Genomic DNA, 18,114 nt, shown 5'->3' with positions numbered 1-18,114 from the left:
CCATAAAGCCGGCTATCAACTCACTAATTCAACCCAGGCTTTCCAATCTAGATCTGTGCGCGCTCACATAAAAAGGGCGGAGTTTGCTGCATGCGACCAATCGCAGACATGGAAAAATCTACCCGAGCCGCATACGTCACAACCGAGGAGTAGACAATAATCATTAATAAATACGAGAAATATAAATCAATAATCCAGGCACAAAGCAACACAGTTGCAGCTGCCAAAAGCCGCAAGGAATGGTGGCAAAAAATCGCCGACTGTGTCAATGCGTAAATTAGTGCGATTATAATATTACTTCCCCACCATGACGGCACGAGTAGAACTGACTACAGTAACGTGTGTGTTCAGTAAATGAATGTGTCTCCCACTCAGCCGTACACTCCTGCAGAGGAACTGGCCCTCTCTCACAGTGAGGGGCGACCCTCGCTGGACCGCTGCCCTCAGTTTGAGTTTCGTCAGAATCGTCACTTTGATTCAACTGATTCTGATATTTCATTTTATAAAGCATCTGACGCCTCGTGATTATTCTGCTGGTTAAAATATTATTTCACTGTCACTTAAAGACAGTAAAACATTTAGCATCAACTCCCATGTGGACTTTTCAGGGCAGCCAGCCTAAATACTAAATATGAGCAAACTAATGGAAACCTAAAGGAGCCCAGAGGCTGGCGTGTATTTTATTAAACTTTTATTTAACCCTCTGAATTAAATTCCCCTAATTTATTTTCATAAACATTAAAAAAAAAAAAAAAAAAAAAAAAAAAAAAATTAGGCTACATCAGTCTACAAGATAAATTTTTGGTTGGACAGTGCAGTCATGAGTAACAAAAAAAAAAAAAAAAAAAAAAAAAAAAAAAAATAGCCTACAAGAAGAATTGTAAAATGTATTAATTTTAATTTTATAAAAGAAGAAGAAAGGGAAAATGGGCAGGCCATTTTCCAAGAGAGCTGATTGGTCAGTAGGTGGGGCTTTTCTACCTGCTGAGCTCTGATCCTGAACTTAACCTGCTCCAGAGCAGGTTAGGTGTTCAGCATACGTTACCACGGCAACGTAGCCCGATAAAAAGTAAGCCACCTTTATGGTACAGAAAAGCCAGGGTTAAGCCTGAAGTTAGCTCGCTAAGCCGAAATCCAGCTTTATGGTACAGGCCTCTGGTCTGTTTGTGTGTAAATGTGCATTCGTGAATGTGGACTTTGGAAACCACCAGCAGAAACCATATTGTTGTAATTTATATTTATATTATTTCTATACTGCAGTCAATTTACAGAATCTTTTCTAATGAAGTGGATGTAACGTGCACACTTGAAAGTTCTCGACGTGAATGTAAACAAATAAACAAGGAAAACAAAAGTTGTTGTCTTCACGACAAAAGCTTGAATTAATCGGCGGTGAAGAGGCTTCCGGGTTTACACTGTGCGTGGTGACGTCACGCCGCACAACGCGCAGAGCCGCATTGTTGGGGGAAGAGAAGCTCGGCTCGGACCGCCGCGGGGCTCCGGCAGCTTTCACCCGAACACAACCCGTCCCGTCCCGGCGCCTTCCTGCCTAAAGCCCTGACCCCTGTGTGCTGGTACCACGGCCGGGGTCTGGAGAGAGTCCGCCGGCCCGGTCCCGTGTCGCTGTGTGTCGGATCCGCCGCCGCCGCTCGGCTGATCGGATTGAATGTGGATTTAAGTGCCGCTCCGCAGGCCGCGTCGCCATTTCTCTGTTTTTAAAAGCAGATTCACCCAAAGCCCGAGGTGAGTTCACCGTGTGCGTGTCCAGAGCGGGGTGTGCGGGCTGTTCGCTGCGGGCCGGGGGGCCGGAGCCCCGGGCCGCCCCGGGGGGAGCGAAATAAACACTAACTTTACCCCGCCGAGGCACTTTCTTGTTTTGTTGGTCGCCATGTTTCCTCCCCCTGGCTCCGCTAGCCTGCTAGGCTAACTGGCTAACGCTAGCCTAGCCAGCTAGCTTAGCCAGTTAGCGTTAGCCAGGCTTGTAGACGGTGTGTCCTCCGTCACAAGCCGCTGCTTTACTTTTGTTATTCTTTTTAAAATGTGGCTGTTTAAACAGACTGCGGTTCCCAGACACAGCAGCCCGGGCTAACGCCGCGGGGCTCCGCCACAGGCCAGCGAGCTGCGGCTGTCCGGCACGTTGTTAAAGTGCCCGCGGTGAGCTGATGTTAGCAAGCCGAGCCGAGGCTCCGCAGCCCGGCTAACGGAGCGGCGGGGCTCCGCAGCCCGGCTAACGGAGCGGCTAACGGAGGGTAGTTTCCCTGCTCAGCATGAGGTTCGTTGCTCCGTTGTGTTTGTGTTGCTGAGCAGCTTCAGGTCCGGCCGCCCTCCGTGCGCTGCCTCCAGCGGCTCCGTGTGTCCGCTTGTTCCCAGTAAAGCCACCGGAGCCCTGCCGCTGGGCTCCACTGTAAAGGGACATTTCACCCATACCGCAGGACCCTGTGCAGCCTTGAATCTCTGACACAGAAAGTTTTATTCCGTAAAAACACCAGCCATCTCCGATCCAGAGGGGAACAGAGCCTCCATGAGTTTACACCAGCAAAACTCTCTCAAAAGTTAATTAGTTAACAAGACAGTTTCATTCACAAGCCTTAGTGGTAAACTCATTCCAAAAAAAACAAACAAACAAAAAAAATAAAAAACACGAGCCATATCTGATCAAGTGGGGAAATCAGAAATACTTTCTGATCCCGGAGGGGAAGTTGGGTCAGTTGCAGCTGCTCAAATTCTGAAGAGAAGAATTAAATTACAAGAAAATAGAAAAAGAAATAAGAAATATAAAAGTATGTGCCTTAGAAATTAGAAAAGTAAAATAGAAAGAAAAAAGGTGTTTCACGTATAAATATGTACATTATTCCTGCAAAATATTATAACAATAGATACAGAAATAAGAAAGTGAGCATATGTAAAAAAGCTATTCCTATATACACAGCAGTGTTGCACTGTTGAACTGTTGTCAAGTCCTACAGGTATAAAATGACCACACAGTTCTTATTTTTATTTATTTATTTATGAGGCTTCAAGCTTTTTATTTGTTTGTCATCATGGTGTGTAATCCAGCTCTCCAGTTCTTTGCTCAGGACGTCCCAAACACAGAGTTTCACTAAAATGTGTGAAGCACTAAGCATCCGACCCCTTGTGTCGTTTGTCTCTTGGTTTGTCAGCTAATGCCGTCTCTGTCGACATCTTCATGCTCCATGATGTTCCTCCAATGCAGATCACATGGGGAAAGCTGTTAATCATTGCTGTGAGGTGTGTGTGTGTGTGTGTGTGTGTGTGTGTGTGTGTGTGTGTGTGTGTGTGTCAGATGTAACAGCAGTGCCATTGATGGTTATAGTTTAACAGCATTAACCTAAAGAACATGCAGACAGGTGTGTCTCATTGTTGTCGTAATCCTCTGGTTGTCAGGCTCCTTTAGGACGTAGAGATGCGGAAAAAAGGTCGACATCAACGTGTGGCGACGCCGAAGAGGGCGTCCTCTCCCATCAAGCCTTCGCCCAACCGGGAAACGCTGACGTACGCGCAGGCGCAGCGCATGGTGGAGCTGGAGGTGGACGGGCGCGTGCACCGGCTCAGCATCTACGACAAGCTGGACGTGATCACCGACGACGACCCGACGGCGCAGGAGATCTTGGAGTGCAACAGCAACAAGGAGAACAACGAGAAGCCGCCGCAGGTGCTGGTGCGCTCGGTGCGCCTCAAAAACAACCAGCAGAAGAAGAACGCGGCGCTGATGGCCTCGCATGGCGCCAGCACGCACGGGAGCGGCGGCGGCGGCGGCACTCTCCTGGAGCCCCGGTTCCGCACGGTGGAATACAACCTGCCGGTGGTGCCGAAGAGGCCGGCGGTGTATTACAAATACACGGAGAAGACGGCGGAGGAGCTGGACGAGGAGGTGGAGTACGACATGGACGAGGAAGACTACGCCTGGCTGGAGCTGCTCAACGAGAAGAGGAAGAGCGAGGGCATCAGCCAGGTGTCCTACAACCTGTTTGAGTTCCTCATGGACCGCTTCGAGAAGGAGTCGTACTTCAGCACGCAGGGCCAGAGCGACCTGCGCTCCATGGTGGACGAGGACGCCGTCTGCTGCGTCTGCATGGACGGAGACGGCGCCGACAGCAACGTCATCCTCTTCTGCGACTCGTGCAACATCGCCGTCCACCAGGAGTGCTACGGCGTGCCCTACATCCCCGAGGGCCAGTGGCTGTGCCGCCACTGCCTCCAGCGCCCGTCGAGGCCCGCCGAGTGCGTCTTCTGCCCCAACCGGGGCGGCGCCCTGAAGAAGACGGACGACGGCCGCTGGGGCCACGTGGCGTGCGCCCTGTGGGTGCCCGAGGTGGGTTTCTCTGACACGGTCTTCATCGAGCCCATCGACGGCGTCAGCAACATCCCGCCGGCCCGCTGGAAGCTCACCTGCTACCTGTGCAAAGAGAAGGGCGCCGGCGCCTGCATCCAGTGCCACAAGATGAACTGCTACACGGCGTTCCACGTCAGCTGCGCCCAGAAGGCCGGCCTCTACATGAAGATGGAGCCCGTCAAGGAGCTGACGGAGTCGGGCTCGCCCACCTTCTCTGTGAAAAAGACGGCGTACTGCTGCGCCCACACGCCCGACGGCTGCGACCGCCGGCCGCTCGCCATCTACGAGGAGCCGCACCCCAAGAACGGGGCGTGCCACAAGAGGGGCGAGAAGAGGGCGAGGCCGGGCTCCAAAGGCTGGCAGAAGAAGAGGAGTAAAAGGCCGGAGCCCGAGCCCGAGCCGGAGCCGCCGGCCTCCTGCGGCCCCAGCATCACGCCGTCCAGGTAGGAGCCGCACGCCGGCCCAGCATGCACCTCTCTGTTCACTTCCTGTTTGATAAACTTTATCTTGATTTATTTTTCTGTATGTCTGACATTCATCCACTAATGGCTTAACAATTATCAAGAGTTATGTTGTTACTTATTTCTTTATTTCTGTTATTTTCAGTGCACCTTTCTCCTGCATATGACCTTTAAATATATTGTTTTAATAATTATAAACTTTTTTTGGTCTTTTTTGCTCTTTCTTGTCATTGTTTTCTGTAATTTTTTAAAACTTATGTTAAGGGAACTGCTTTTTTAAAGTTAAGTTAAAGTTGGGTCTTCAGTAAAATGAGGAATAATTTGAATGCAGGTGCTTTTTGCACGTTTCTTTTGTTATTTCACTTCCAGGAATTTGTTGCTATTTTTTAGTGAAGTTCAGGTCATTTTCTGCTATTTTTTTTTTTTTTTAATGAAGTTGGTGTCATTTTTTTTGCTTATTTGCTTAAAACCTCTATTCTTTGCATCTGATCCAGTAACTTCATGCTTTTTTGTATTATTTTTGTAATTTGTTGCTTTAGGGTTTTCTGCTTATTTTTTATGAACATTTCAGTATTTTTCCCTCCATCTTTTTTTTTTTTCTTAAAGAAATTTGATGTCAGCCCTTTGAATTGATGTGATGAGTTCTGACAGCTGGACTCCTGTGATACAGCCTAACTGTCTGTCTGTCTGTCTCTCTGTCTGTCTCTCTCTCTCTCTGTCTGTCTGTCTGTCTGTCTCTCTCTCTCTCTCTGTCTGTCTCTGTCTCTCTCTGTCTGCCTGTCTGTCTGTCTGCCTGTCTGTCTCTCTCTCTGCCTGTCTGTCTGTCTGTCTCTCTCTCTCTGCCTGTCTGTCTGTCAGTCTGGAGTCCATCCTGAACCAGGTGGCGGTGCAGAGGAAGCGGCCCTTCGTGCAGCGGGTGCTGAGTTACTGGGTTCTGAAGCGGCAGGCGAGGAACAACGTGCCGCTGATCCGCCGCCTGCAGGCCAACCCTCAGCCGCCCAGAGCCAGACAGGCGGTCAGTGCACACACACACACACACACACACACACACACACACACACACACAGTGTATATTAGCTCTTTTGAAAGGGATTTTTTACAAACCTCTGTTTTGTCTCATGAAAATGCTTTTTCTTTTTTTTTAATTGTACAGCACATTCTCGTCTAAAAGAAAAAAATTAAATTGACAATGTTTTCTGACTGTTTCTTACATTTGACTTTTAAATCAAAGGAAGATGTTGATGATGATGATGATGATATGTTTTTCAGGTTATGATATTTTGAATGTATTTTTTCTGAATATTATCCTGTGTGGCCTGATGAGCGTGGCGGCTGAAATGTGTTTGTGCAGGATCTGAGGCTGGAGACCAACCAGGCGCTGAAGGAGCAGCTGAAGGAGTGGCACCGCCTGCGCCACGACCTGGAGCGCGCCCGCCTGCTGCTGGAGCTCATCAGGAAGAGAGAGAAGCTCAAGAGGGAGGAGGTAGAGCCGCACGCCGCCGCTCGCTCTCAGGCAGCTCCGGCTTGGTGTAGTTTCGCCGTCGGGGCCGTGTTTGGCTGCCGGGCCCCGTGGGTTCAGCGGGGACGGGAACATCCCAAAACGGATGTTTTGTCTTCATTTTGAGGTTTCTGGGTGAAGCCAGACATAAATCACCGTGGCGACTGCGTACATGAAGACACACCTGGTGTCGAAACGTCGGTCTTACCTGCACCTAATAACTCAGTTCTGGTGTTTGGACTCACTGCAGTGATTTTTTTCTAGACATCATCAGTCTGTCCTGAAAGAGATCCTTTTGCACAAATAAAATAAAATATATTTGATTTGTTTCAGATAACATATTTTATTTTATTTGAGATTGAGATAAACAAATAAAAGGATTATTTTATTTGTTTATTCCAATCCCAGTATAATAAAAAAGGATAATTTCCTAAATAAAAAAATAAAGCAAAAATTTTAAAATATATTTTTATTTGTTTATTTCCACCCCAAGAAATATTAGTTATTTTATTTGAGTTGGAAATAAAACATTATTTATGTATTGACCCCGTCCCAGAGCAGCTCCTGAGCTCATTCAGCTTCTCGTAGTCAAGCGCTGAAAAATTAAACCGACTCACAGCCGCCGCCGCCGCCTCCGCCGCCATCCAGGAGCCGGGACGCGCTGAGGAGTGCCGAGTCATGATTTACAGCCGCTGTGTGTGTGTGTGTGTGTGTGTGTGTGTGTGTGTGCTGCACCATGTTAACATGTACAGCAGCTGTCTATGAATGTTTCCTTACAGTGTGTGAACTCTGTGTGTGCGCGTGTGTGTGTGTGTGTGTGTGTGTGTGTGTGCAGATGAAGCTGCAGCAGTCGGTGCTGGAGGTGCAGCTGACCCCCTTCAGCATCCTGCTGCGGGCCGTCCTGAGCCAGCTGCAGGACAAGGACACGTACCGCATCTTCGCCCAGCCCGTCAGCGTCAAGGAGGTCAGCCCCTCCCCCCTCTGTCTCTGACGACCAATCACGGCACAGGACAGAACTCCACTTCCTTTTTTCCCTAAAAATGAGCGATACTTTGATTTCACTGTAAATGAACTCAGTAGAAGCCGTTTGCCTGCAGAGACATGGCTCTGCTCTAACATCAGACTGACATGCAGGGGAAAAGGTGTTCGCAGCACATTAACAAAAAAACACCAGAATGTTAGTATAAAAAACTTGAAAATGAGCAGTTTGTTCTAAATAACAGGAAAACAATGTTTATAATTACTGATGATCTTAAAGGTCAGGATAGTGACAGATAATGAAGCAGTGACATTCTGAACATCAAAACGTCTTCCTCAGGTTCCCGACTACCTGGATCACATCAGGAATCCCATGGACTTCTCTACCATGAGGAGACGCATCGACGCCCACGGCTACAGGAGCCTGGACGAGTTTGAGGCCGACTTCAGCCTCATCATCGCCAACTGCATGAAGTACAACGCCAAGGACACCTTCTTCTACAAGGCGGCGCTGCGCATGCAGGACCACGGCGGCGCCATCCTCCGAAAGGCCCGCAGGGAGGCGGAGCGCATCGGCTTCGATTTCCCCAGCGGGGTGCACCTCCCCGAGCCGCCCAAGCTGGAAGCCCCGCCCCCTTTCTCCTGGGATGAAGGTAAGATGGCGGCTGGATGTTCTGGTGAAGGTTTCTGTCAGGCAGAGCGTCCAGACGCTTTCCTCCTGAAGCCGTCAGAACATTAGCACCAAATCTGCAAAAACACTAAAAATGTAGAAAACATTTCCCCCTCCTTGTCTTCCTCATCCTCATCCTCCCCCTCCTTGTCTTCCTCTTCCTCATCCTCCCCCTCCTTGTCTTCCTCTTCCTCATCCTCCCCCTCCTTGTCTTCCTCTTCCTCATCCTCCTCCTCCTTGTCTTCCTCTTCCTCATCCTCCTCCTCCTCTTCCTCGGCAGTGGACCGGCTGCTGACACCGGCCTTCCGGCAGCGGACGCCGCTGGAGGAGCAGCTGCGGGAGCTGCTGGAGAAGCTGGACCTGAGCACGGCCATGAAGCACAGCCCGTCCCGCAGCAAGAGGCTCAAGCTGCTCAAGAAGACCATCATGGAGGTCCGCAGCGAGATGAGCCTGAAGAAGCCCCTCCCCCCGCCGGCCGAGCCCGAGGAGGGGCCGCCGCCCGAGCCCGGGACGCCGCCGCCGCCAGGTAGGAGCTCTGACTGACAGGGCGGCAGGTTGTCATGGAGACGTTAACATCAGCCCCCCCGCGTGGGCGGGCTGATGTTAACACGCCTGGTTCATTCCCATCATTCCTCAGATGAGTTGGTTAAATATCATTTAGAAAACATCCAGGCTGATTTTATTTTTAATAATAAGTGAAGTTTTTGTCTTTGCAGAGGAGAAGTTGCTGCCTCCACCAAACTCAGAGCCATCGCCGTCGCCGCTGCAGGCCGAGAGCTCAACCAGCGAATCAGAACCTCCCGCTCTCATGCCCGTCAAAGCCGGCGCCGAAACTCCGATGGACGGCGACACCAAGACACCTACCTCACTGTCCCGGGACGCTCCCAACGGGCTCCTTCCTGACCCGCTGCTCACCGACTCTGACCTCGGCGTCGTGGCCACCTCGGTGCTCGCCGAAGCCTCCGCCGCCGCCGCCGCCGCCACGGGCAACCGACGGACCAATGTGCTGTTCCGCAAGTCCAAGAGCGCCAGCCCGCAAAAAACACCTAAAATCGCGGAGACGTCGCCGGCGTCGTCGCCCCTGGGCACCAAGACTTTCCTGTCGGTGGTGATTCCTCGGCTCGAGACGCTCCTGTTGCCCAGGAAACGAACCCGCAGCTCCAGCGCCGACGGCGAGGAGGAGGACGAGGAGACGCCCATCAAGCGCCTCGGCACAGGTGCGTCCTCTGACCCGATACGAGCCCGACTCGCTCAGATTGTGAAATAAAAATGTTGAAGTTTTGCTTTAGATGGTTTCTTGCTGAGAGGAACAGGAAGTGCTCAGTGTTTTCCAGGGGATCCGTTTCACTGACGCACCTCAGCCTTCATATTAACATCAGTACATGTGATTTTCAGGTTCCTACACAGACTGGAAAACATGATTTCAACCATTTCCAGGTCTGGAAAAGTCTGGAAAAACCTCCATTTCTAAAATGTGTCATGTTTAAAATCACTAGAGATGAGTCGTGATGCAGTTTTTGTTTTGGCGAAGCCGCGTCAGAACAACCTGTGCAGATTATTCTGTCGCTGGTGAAGATCTGGAGTCTGAAGCCAAAGCAGCGTGGAAACGAAGTGTTTTGATCTTTTAACCATCAAACACACGGCGGTAAAAGGCGGGAACTTGATGTGAAATGTGTGTTTGCCCTGGATTTGAAAGCAGGGTCAGGGTTAGGGTCAGGGTCAGGGTCAGGGTCAGGGTCAGGGTCAGGGTCAGCAGAGCGAGGGAGGCCAGGTTCAGCTCGTCTTCTGTTTCCTGCAGGAATCGCCAACGGCTTCGTGGTGGAGGAGGAGAGCCCGGCGCCGCCGCGGCCGCTGGAGCCTCGCCGCCGCTGCGCCTCCGAGTCCAGCATCTCGTCCAGCAGCAGCAGCGCCCTCTGCAGCGCCAGGTGGGTCAAGACAAGTCAAATTTCTTTATAATGCACATTTCATACGGCAGGCGTAAACTCAAAGACAAAGTGTTTGATCGGAGCTGATCGGCTGATTGATCGGACGTTGGCGTGTCGGCGTGGTGACGGGCGGCGCTCAGCTCTCACGTGTTCTGACCTGCTCTCTTTCAGCACCGGCGTCGTGGCGAAAGGCGGGAAAGGGCGGCCGGCGGCGGCGCGGCGGAGCACCGTGGACGACAGGAGCTCTCTGATTGGCTCCACGGAGAACGCAGAGTTCACCAACGCCGCCAAGATGGCGTCAGGTGAGGCCGGGCGCCCTCGCAGCCGCACCACCTGCTGCCCCACCTGGAGGCTGCAAACATCTGGGATCCGCTTGAATTATAATTTAGTATCAGACCCAGAGATTAGAGCAATAATCTGAAATCACCATGGCAACATCCAAACCACAGGAGCTGCAGTGAGCTGTGTGTGTGTGTGTGTGTGTGTGTGTGTGTGAGCGTGGACTCGGGGTGCATGTGAGTGTTTCTGAGCACCGCTCCCTGATTGGTCCGGGCCACGCCCCCTCACTCAGCCCCGCCCCCTCCGTGTGTCTTACAGATGTTGGACCCCAGACCGTGGAGGACGGGGCAGCAGCTCAACGGGGCGTCGCCGCCGCCGCCGGGCGCCCTCCGGCCCGCAGAGCAGACGCGGTCCAGGTCCGCCGAGAAACTCTCCCTCGTCCACTTCTCCGACAGCAAGCACAGCTGGTAAGAAACCAGAGCCTCACCTGCACCTTCACCTTCACCTCCACCTGCACCTGCACCTGCACCTGCACCTCCACCTTCACCTCACCTTCATCCTCACCTTCACCTGCACCTTCACCTGCACCTTCACCTGCACCTGCACCTTCACCTTCACCTGCACCTGCACCTTCACCTTCACCTGCACCTGCACCTGCACCTTCACCTTCACCTTCACCTTCACCTTCACCTTCACCTCACCTGCACCTGCACCTGCACCTTCACCTCACCTGCACCTTCACCTCACCTGCACCTGCACCTTCACCTTCACCTCACCTTCACCTTCACCTGCACCTTCACCTTTACCTCCACCTCCACTTTCACCTTCACCTCCACTTTCACCTCCACCTCCACTCTCACCCTCACCTGCACCTTCACCTTCACCCTCACCTTTACCTCCACCTCCACTTTCACCTTCACCTCCACTTTCACCTCCACCTCCACCTCCACCTCCACTTTCACCTGCACCTGCACCTGCACCTTCACCTCACCTTCACCTGCACCTTCACCTTCACCTGCACCTCCACCTTCACCTGCACCTGCACCTTCACCTGCACCTTCACCTCACCTTCACCTTCACCTTCACCTCCACCTTCACCTGCACCTTCACCTTCACCTCCACCTTCACCTCACCTTCACCTGCACCTTCACCTCACCTTCACCTGCACCTTCACCTGCACCTTCACCTCACCTTCACCTGCACCTTCACCTTCACCTGCACCTCCACCTTCACCTGCACCTGCACCTTCACCTGCACCTTCACCTCACCTTCACCTGCACCTTCACCTTCACCTGCACCTTCACCTCACCTTCACCTGCACCTTCACCTCACCTTCACCTGCACCTTCACCTCACCTTCACCTGCACCTTCACCTGCACCTTCACCTGCACCTTCACCTCACCTTCACCTGCACCTTCACCTGCACCTTCACCTGCACCTTCACCTGCACCTTCACCTCACCTTCACCTGCACCTTCACCTTCACCTTCACCTTCACCTTCAAGCTCTCTGCTGTGTGTTCCTGCAGCAGCTGGACTAACAGGTGTTATTGATTTACCTGTCGTGATGTTTTTGATTATTTCATCTATAAAATATTAAAACTAATGACAAGTTTTCATGTCCAGTCGCCTGCAGAGCCAGAAAACCCCAAACCCCCTTAACGCCCCTTAACCCCCCCCACCCTCCCAAAACCCTGCACGTCATGAGGTCATGATGTCATGACATCATGACATCATGACATCATGACATCATGCGGGACGAACTCCTGTCTGCTGTGTTGCCCCACACCTGCACAGAGCTCAGGTGTGCACGTCCTGGTGTGAGCGAGTCAGGAGATTCTTAGCATCTGTGAAGCTGTTTGGTGTTTTTACTCGATAAATTTGAGCTGGATGAAGATTAAACCAGATTAAACCAGCTGAAGCTAAATCTGGACTTTTTTTTTTTTTTTTTTGGTAAAGATTCTCACAAACGTGTGGCAGAGAGGCGCTTCAGTAGCGGGAGGGGCTGAAGTCTGCCTAGCAACAGAGAGGCGGGGGGATATGAACTGTCCAATCACAGAGAGGGAGGGAGTCGGGCCTGCGGTCAGAACAGCTCGTTCCACCTCAGAATCCCCCAGATTATAATCAATCAATCAATCAATCAAACTTTATTTATATAGCGTCAAATCACAACAGAAGTTATGTCATGACGCTTTACAGGTAGAGCAGGTAGAGACCGCGCTCTGCAGATTATAATCCCTGAGGCTGAGGATCCTCTCATGCTGATGTTGAACCTCTCTCCTCAGGCCATGGCGTCCTAGGTCCAAGATGGCTGCCTGCGGCGTCCGGCAGACGCTGGACAGACTCAGGCTGATGGAGGGACGCTGAAGCCACGCCCCCACGCCGTGCGGCCGCCTGCTGTGCCACGGACCGAAGCCCCGCCTCCACCCCCCCCATCCCGTCAGCTCCTGTCGTTTACTTGACGCCACAACAACAACAGTCTGAGTGTTTCTGCCTTGTACGCACAACAACACACACACACACACACACACACACACACACACACACACGTGCACACCGAGCGGTTCACCAGGGAGGACGCCACCCGTCACTCGTCCTCCTCACTTCAACACACAAACTTTCAGAGATCCTGTAGCTTTGGGACGTTTCATCAGTTTCTTTATCGAGCTATGCAACCGAACACGGGGGGGGGGGGGCTCCACCCTGAAGAATGTGCCGGAGTTTGACCTCTGACCTCCTTAATGTGCTGCAAGACTGCTGCGACTTCACTGTCAGACCCCCCGGCCCCGCCCCCACCCAGGCCCCGGCCCCGCCCAGGCCCCGCCCCCTCCTGAGCGCAGCGTCGCCCTGTAAATATCCCTCCGGTCTGCGAGGCCGACACTCACAGCTCCTTCATCTCAGAGCGCGTGTGTGTCGCTGAGTGTGTGTGTGTGTGTGTGTGTGTGTGTGTGTGTCGCTGAGTGTGTGTGTGTGTGTGTGTGTGTCACTGAGTGTGTGTGTGTGTGTGTGTGTGTGTGTGTGTGTGTGTGTCAGGGGGGGTTCCTCTGCTGGTGCTAAGTGTTCTGCGGGTTCTCCGTGTGACTCGCGGCGGAACACGAGACAAAACAAACGAACAGAAACATCCAGGCATACTGTATTTAACATGTTTGTTTTGATTTGACTTCCTGTTTTGTTTTGTGTGTTTTTGTTTTGTTTTGTTTTGTTTACATTTTTGTAACTTATTGAGTTCTCAAGCTTCCTCCTCTGGCATTAATGTGTTTTAATGTGTGTGTGTGTGTGTGTGTGTGTGTGTGTGTGTGTGTGTGTGTCTTTTTTCTTTTTTTTTTTACCTGAATGTTTTTACTGGACATGTTCTTTTTTGGTTTGTACATATTTATATGAAATCTATATAATTGTATACATTTTCAGATGCTCTCAATGTTGAAATTGCCTGAAGTGCATCATTCACACCGAAACCAAAAACTTTGCTGCCCCGTTTCCCTCTCATTTGTTTTTTACTCTTCTGTTTTGTTCTCCTTTTTTAATTTGCGTAGTGTTTGTGTGTGTGTGGTGTGATGGTTTTTTACGCCGTGTTACAGGGACCTATGCTACCGAGTCAACTGTAGGAGACTGTGCCTGTACTAATTTATTGTAAAGGACAAATGTATATGCATTACTTTATAGAGAGTATTGTAAGAAAATACTATGGGCACACTAGGAGCCGCGTGTCGGGCCCCTTTCTTTGTCAATCAGTTGGTTTGGTTTGGTTTGGTTTGTTTTTTAATGGGTTGCATTAAATCTGGAAGGTGATAGTCTGTGACCTTTTATTTTGGTAGGAGAATCTGGGGTAGCGTCGGCTAGATTTCCTCTTTTCTTTTGCCCTCGTGGATGTGCTGTAAATAGACTTGGTACTAGACGATTCTCTGGGAAAAACACAGTATAGCCACCGGGAGCGGAGAGCTGGCCGAGCCCAGGCTGGTTTTTTATATGAAAACACTGAAAATAAAAATATGTTATTGAATCACTGATTCCTGAGTCCTGAGTTTGTTTTTGCTGAGCAGAGAAAGACGCAGTTCAGCCGCCGGCCACATGGTGGAGCTGTGGCTCCGTCACAAGGTGCTGCTGTCCGTCTGGTTTTCTGACTCCTCGTGTGCTGGATCTCTAACACTGATATGAAAAATGTATTTTGGTTTATTACTTTGACTTAGTTGTTTAACTTTTCTTCTTTTATTTGAAAAATCTGGAGAAAAGAGGATTAGCAAACTGACAAGAATTTACCCAAACAGTGGAAAACAATCAGTCAAAAAAAAAAAAAAAAAATAGCAAAAAAAGTACCTGAAAGCAGCATGCAATATTTTTTTTTTATTACAAATATATATATATACACTACTCACAAAAAGTTAGGGATATTTGGCTTTTGGGTGAAATTTATGGAAAATGTAAAAAGTTCACGCTACAGTGATATTATATCATGAAAGTAGGGCATTTAAGTAGAAGCATGCACTGGTGATTTCCTCATCTCAAACAATTTCTTGAAACAAAAGCCAACAACAGTGGTGGGTATACCACAACAAAAAATGTCAGTGTCAATAACTTGTCATGTGCCCTTGAGCATCAATTACAGCTTGACAGCGACGTCTCATGCTGTTCACAAGCCGACTTATTGTCTGCTGAGGCATGGCATCCCACTCTTCTTGAAGGGCGGCCCTCAGGACATTGAGGTTCTGGGGTACAGAGCTCCGAGCCTCTACACGGCCACTCAGCTGATCCCATAGGTTTTCTATGGGATTCAGGTCTGAGAAAGTGCAGGCCACTCCATCTGAGGTACCCCAGTCTCCAGCAGCCGTTCCCTAATGATACGACCTCGATGAGCTGGAGCATCAAACTCCTGATGTGAATTTTGCCGTTAAACTCCTTGTTAGAGAACAGCAACTTGTGCAAAAAGTACTGAAACATTGAACAGTTGGACATGTGCATTCAAAAGTTTACAGAAGGTCACATTAAGTTCACCTGTAAAGGTTAGAATGCATTTTAGGTTCATCCTGAAATTTCACCCAAAAGCCGAATATCCCTAACTTTTTGTGAGTAGTGTATATATATATATATGTGTGTGTGTGTGTATATATATATATATATATATATATATATATATATATTATCAAGGTAATATCAGATTTTTTGTAAATGGGGTTTCTACAGCAGGAGGTCACAACAACATCAAACAAGTTTGAATTTGTTCTTTCCCTAGTGTGTGTGTGTGTGTGTGTGTGTGTGTGTGTGTGTGTGCGCGCTTGTGTGTGTGTGTGTGCGCCTGTGTGTGTGTGTGTGTGTGTGCGCCTGTGTGTGTGTGTGTAAGCCTGTGTGTGTGTGTGTGTGTGTGGTGCTCAGATGAACCAGCTGTCAGGTTTCTCTTCGCTCTCTGAGCAAAAAAAATTGCAGCCTTTTCTTTTTCATTCTAATTTGCGGTTGTTTGTTTTTGTCATTTTTTTCCTCCTCCTGATTGTTTTCTTGGCGATTATTTTCTTCATTTTCTTTTTTTCCATGTTTCTGAAAGAAATGGGTTATTTCACCTTTGGTGGGTTTGGTTTTGGGTTTATCTTTGGTCTGGTCTGGTCTGGTCTGGTCTGGTCTGGTCTGGTCTGTGGTCCTATAGGAGACGAGCCAAAGCAGCTTCCTGAGAGCCCCACCCACTGACCAATCAGCTCTCTTGGAAAATGGCCTGCCCATTGGGAGGTAATGAATCATCATTACCTCCCAATTAGCGGCAGATATTTTGGGTCCTTCCTGGCGGCGAGGAGCTTGGCCTCCTGGGTACAACAACAACAACAACAACAACAACAACAACAACAACAACAACAACAACAACATCAACAACAACAACAACAACAACATCAACAACATCAACAACAACATCATCAACAACAACAACAACAACCACCTTTTGAAGTTGGGAATCCTGCTGTTCTCAGTGCATTGTGGGAAGACAAGCATCACCAGGAAGAGGTGATGTCTGTCCAAGTTCAGATAAGGGAGAGGGTTTAAATATATATGTGTAAATATATATGTAAATATATGTGTATATAGGGGAGACCGGGGATGATAGTGACACTTGTTGTTTGAGCAGGTGAAACTCAGTGGTTCTTTGTGCTAGAGATCTGTGGTTCCCACATTTGCCTGCTATAAATGACATACACTTGGACTTCTACTGCACCATCACAGATTATGGAAATTAATGTCAAATACAAAGAGGTATGTTGTTACAACATACCACAGTACCGGGGTGAGTTGTAACACCACTTGGGGACGGATGTAACAATTAAATTATTACACTTAAAAAGATCCACACTAATAAATGTATGGAATGTATTTCTAAATGGAGAGTTTCAAAAATGTCTTCCTCAAAATAAGCAGAATCTGCTGGGGGTATATATTTTAGATAGCACAGAAATAAAGATCCCTATCGGTGATGCCCAGGGTTTGGTCTCATCTTAGCCAAATGTGTGATTTTCCCTGTTTGACTGGTGAGATCTGATGGCACAGATTTCCTTTATACCGCACCAGGATCCCTCCCATGTTCTTCCCTTGCATATGTTTTTTAATTTTATCGAGGGCACCATGACTTCATTATATCCTGGAGGCCAGTGAGTGAGTTCATTACTGTGACAATAATATTAATAAAAATAAACAAATGGATATGTTCCTTTTTTGCTCTTAGGATGTGTTTGTATTGTCTCAATGTTTCTCCATAAAGAAGGCGTACACTTTGGTTATTTGGATCCCTGTGTTTCTGGTTGGATAAATGTCTTAGTTTTTTCCTCAGATTTTTACAATCATTATCAAAACATTTTTCATCATTTATTTTTTTGGTTTGCTTTTTTCTTTAAATTTGCTAGTTTTGCTGCTTTCTCAAAAATGACATTTATGTTATCAATGGCCAAATTCACATCTTCATCATTGTAGGGGAAGGATATACTCAGAAATTTCTCCAAGAGTGATTGGATTTGCAGACTATCAGCTGCTCTCTGGTAGCTGTCGGCGCTGCTCGCAGTCCATCTGTAGGACTGGGCACAGGGGTGCAGGTCACTGGGTTGTACTGCTTTGTGGTTGGAATTTGCTCTGTTCAGAAAGATTTTTATTTTACTGTGGTCAGACAGAGGAGTAAGGGGACTGACTGTGAACACCCTGATACATGTAAGATCAAGGTCAGAAATAAATAGTCAACAGTGCTACTGCCAAGGGATGAACTGAAGGTGTACCTCCCAAAAGAGTCTCCTCTGCCGCTGACGATGTAGAGAGCCGGCGTACGACAGAGCTGAAGGACTTGTGTCCTGTTTGTGTTGGTCACTTTGTCATAGCTGTTTCTGGGGGGATATGTGGGCTGGATAGGGTTGTTGCTACCCAGGATGTGTAGATCTTCCTGCCTGTCCACAGTGTCCAGCCTTTCTGCTGTTCTAGCATTCAGGTCACCACAGATTAGGATATTTCCTTGGCTTTGGAAATGGATTATCTCTCCTTCTAGGATGGAGAAACTCTCCTCGTCGAAATAGGGTGACTCAGAGGGGGGAATATATGTGGGGCAGAGGAATATGTCTTTGTCGGTTGAAATTATTTCTTTTTTAATTTTTATCCAGATATAAAATTCACCTCTTTTGATTAATTCTATTGAGTGGGTACATTCATATTTGTACCAGATTATCATTCCTCCAGATTCTCTCCCCTGAGTGACTCCTTTTAATTTGGTGGATGGGACAATTATTTCTCTGTAACCTATTGGGCAACCACTGGAAGTATCACCTTTAAACCACGTTTCCTGGAGGACAACAATGTCAGTGTCATTGATCTCCTTCAGGAAGTCTGCATTTTTACTTTTTAGTCCAAAGGTGGAGGACCGGAGGCCCTGAACATTCCAACAAGCTATGGAAAAGGATTTCATCTGTTACTAAATTAGTACTTAATGTCCTAAAAACAAGAA

The 18,114-nt window shown here is 48.9% G+C and overlaps 1 protein-coding gene across 1 annotated transcript; it reads left to right on the top strand.

Annotated features, from left to right (window-relative positions):
• Positions 1–1,410: 1,410 nt before the first annotated feature.
• On the top strand, positions 1,411–14,170 carry LOC115360675 (bromodomain-containing protein 1-like). Its single transcript, XM_030053739.1, has 12 exons — positions 1,411–1,743; positions 3,406–4,797; positions 5,674–5,830; positions 6,167–6,298; positions 7,149–7,277; positions 7,632–7,944; positions 8,242–8,487; positions 8,678–9,178; positions 9,760–9,886; positions 10,058–10,188; positions 10,484–10,632; positions 12,449–14,170. Exons 2-12 carry the CDS (start codon positions 3,425–3,427, stop codon positions 12,461–12,463), a joined length of 3,273 nt encoding a protein of 1,090 aa, XP_029909599.1. The 5' UTR covers positions 1,411–1,743; positions 3,406–3,424; the 3' UTR covers positions 12,464–14,170.
• Positions 14,171–18,114: the final 3,944 nt, after the last annotated feature.

The sequence above is a fragment of the Myripristis murdjan genome, chromosome 6 (assembly GCF_902150065.1).
Source record: "Myripristis murdjan chromosome 6, fMyrMur1.1, whole genome shotgun sequence".
NCBI classification, from domain to species: Eukaryota; Metazoa; Chordata; class Actinopteri; order Holocentriformes; family Holocentridae; genus Myripristis; species Myripristis murdjan.
The sequence above is the reverse complement of the archived record's forward strand: the minus strand, read 5'-3'. Positions and strand labels throughout refer to the sequence as shown.

Coding starts and splice junctions, on each gene's coding strand:
- LOC115360675 (XM_030053739.1), top strand. CDS start 3,425: ATGCGGAAAAAAGGTCGACATCAACGTGTGGCGACGCCGAAGAGGGCG. Junction 7,945..8,241: donor CCCTTTCTCCTGGGATGAAG/GTAAGATGGCGG, acceptor CTTCCTCGGCAG/TGGACCGGCTGCTGACACCG. Junction 9,179..9,759: donor CATCAAGCGCCTCGGCACAG/GTGCGTCCTCTG, acceptor TGTTTCCTGCAG/GAATCGCCAACGGCTTCGTG.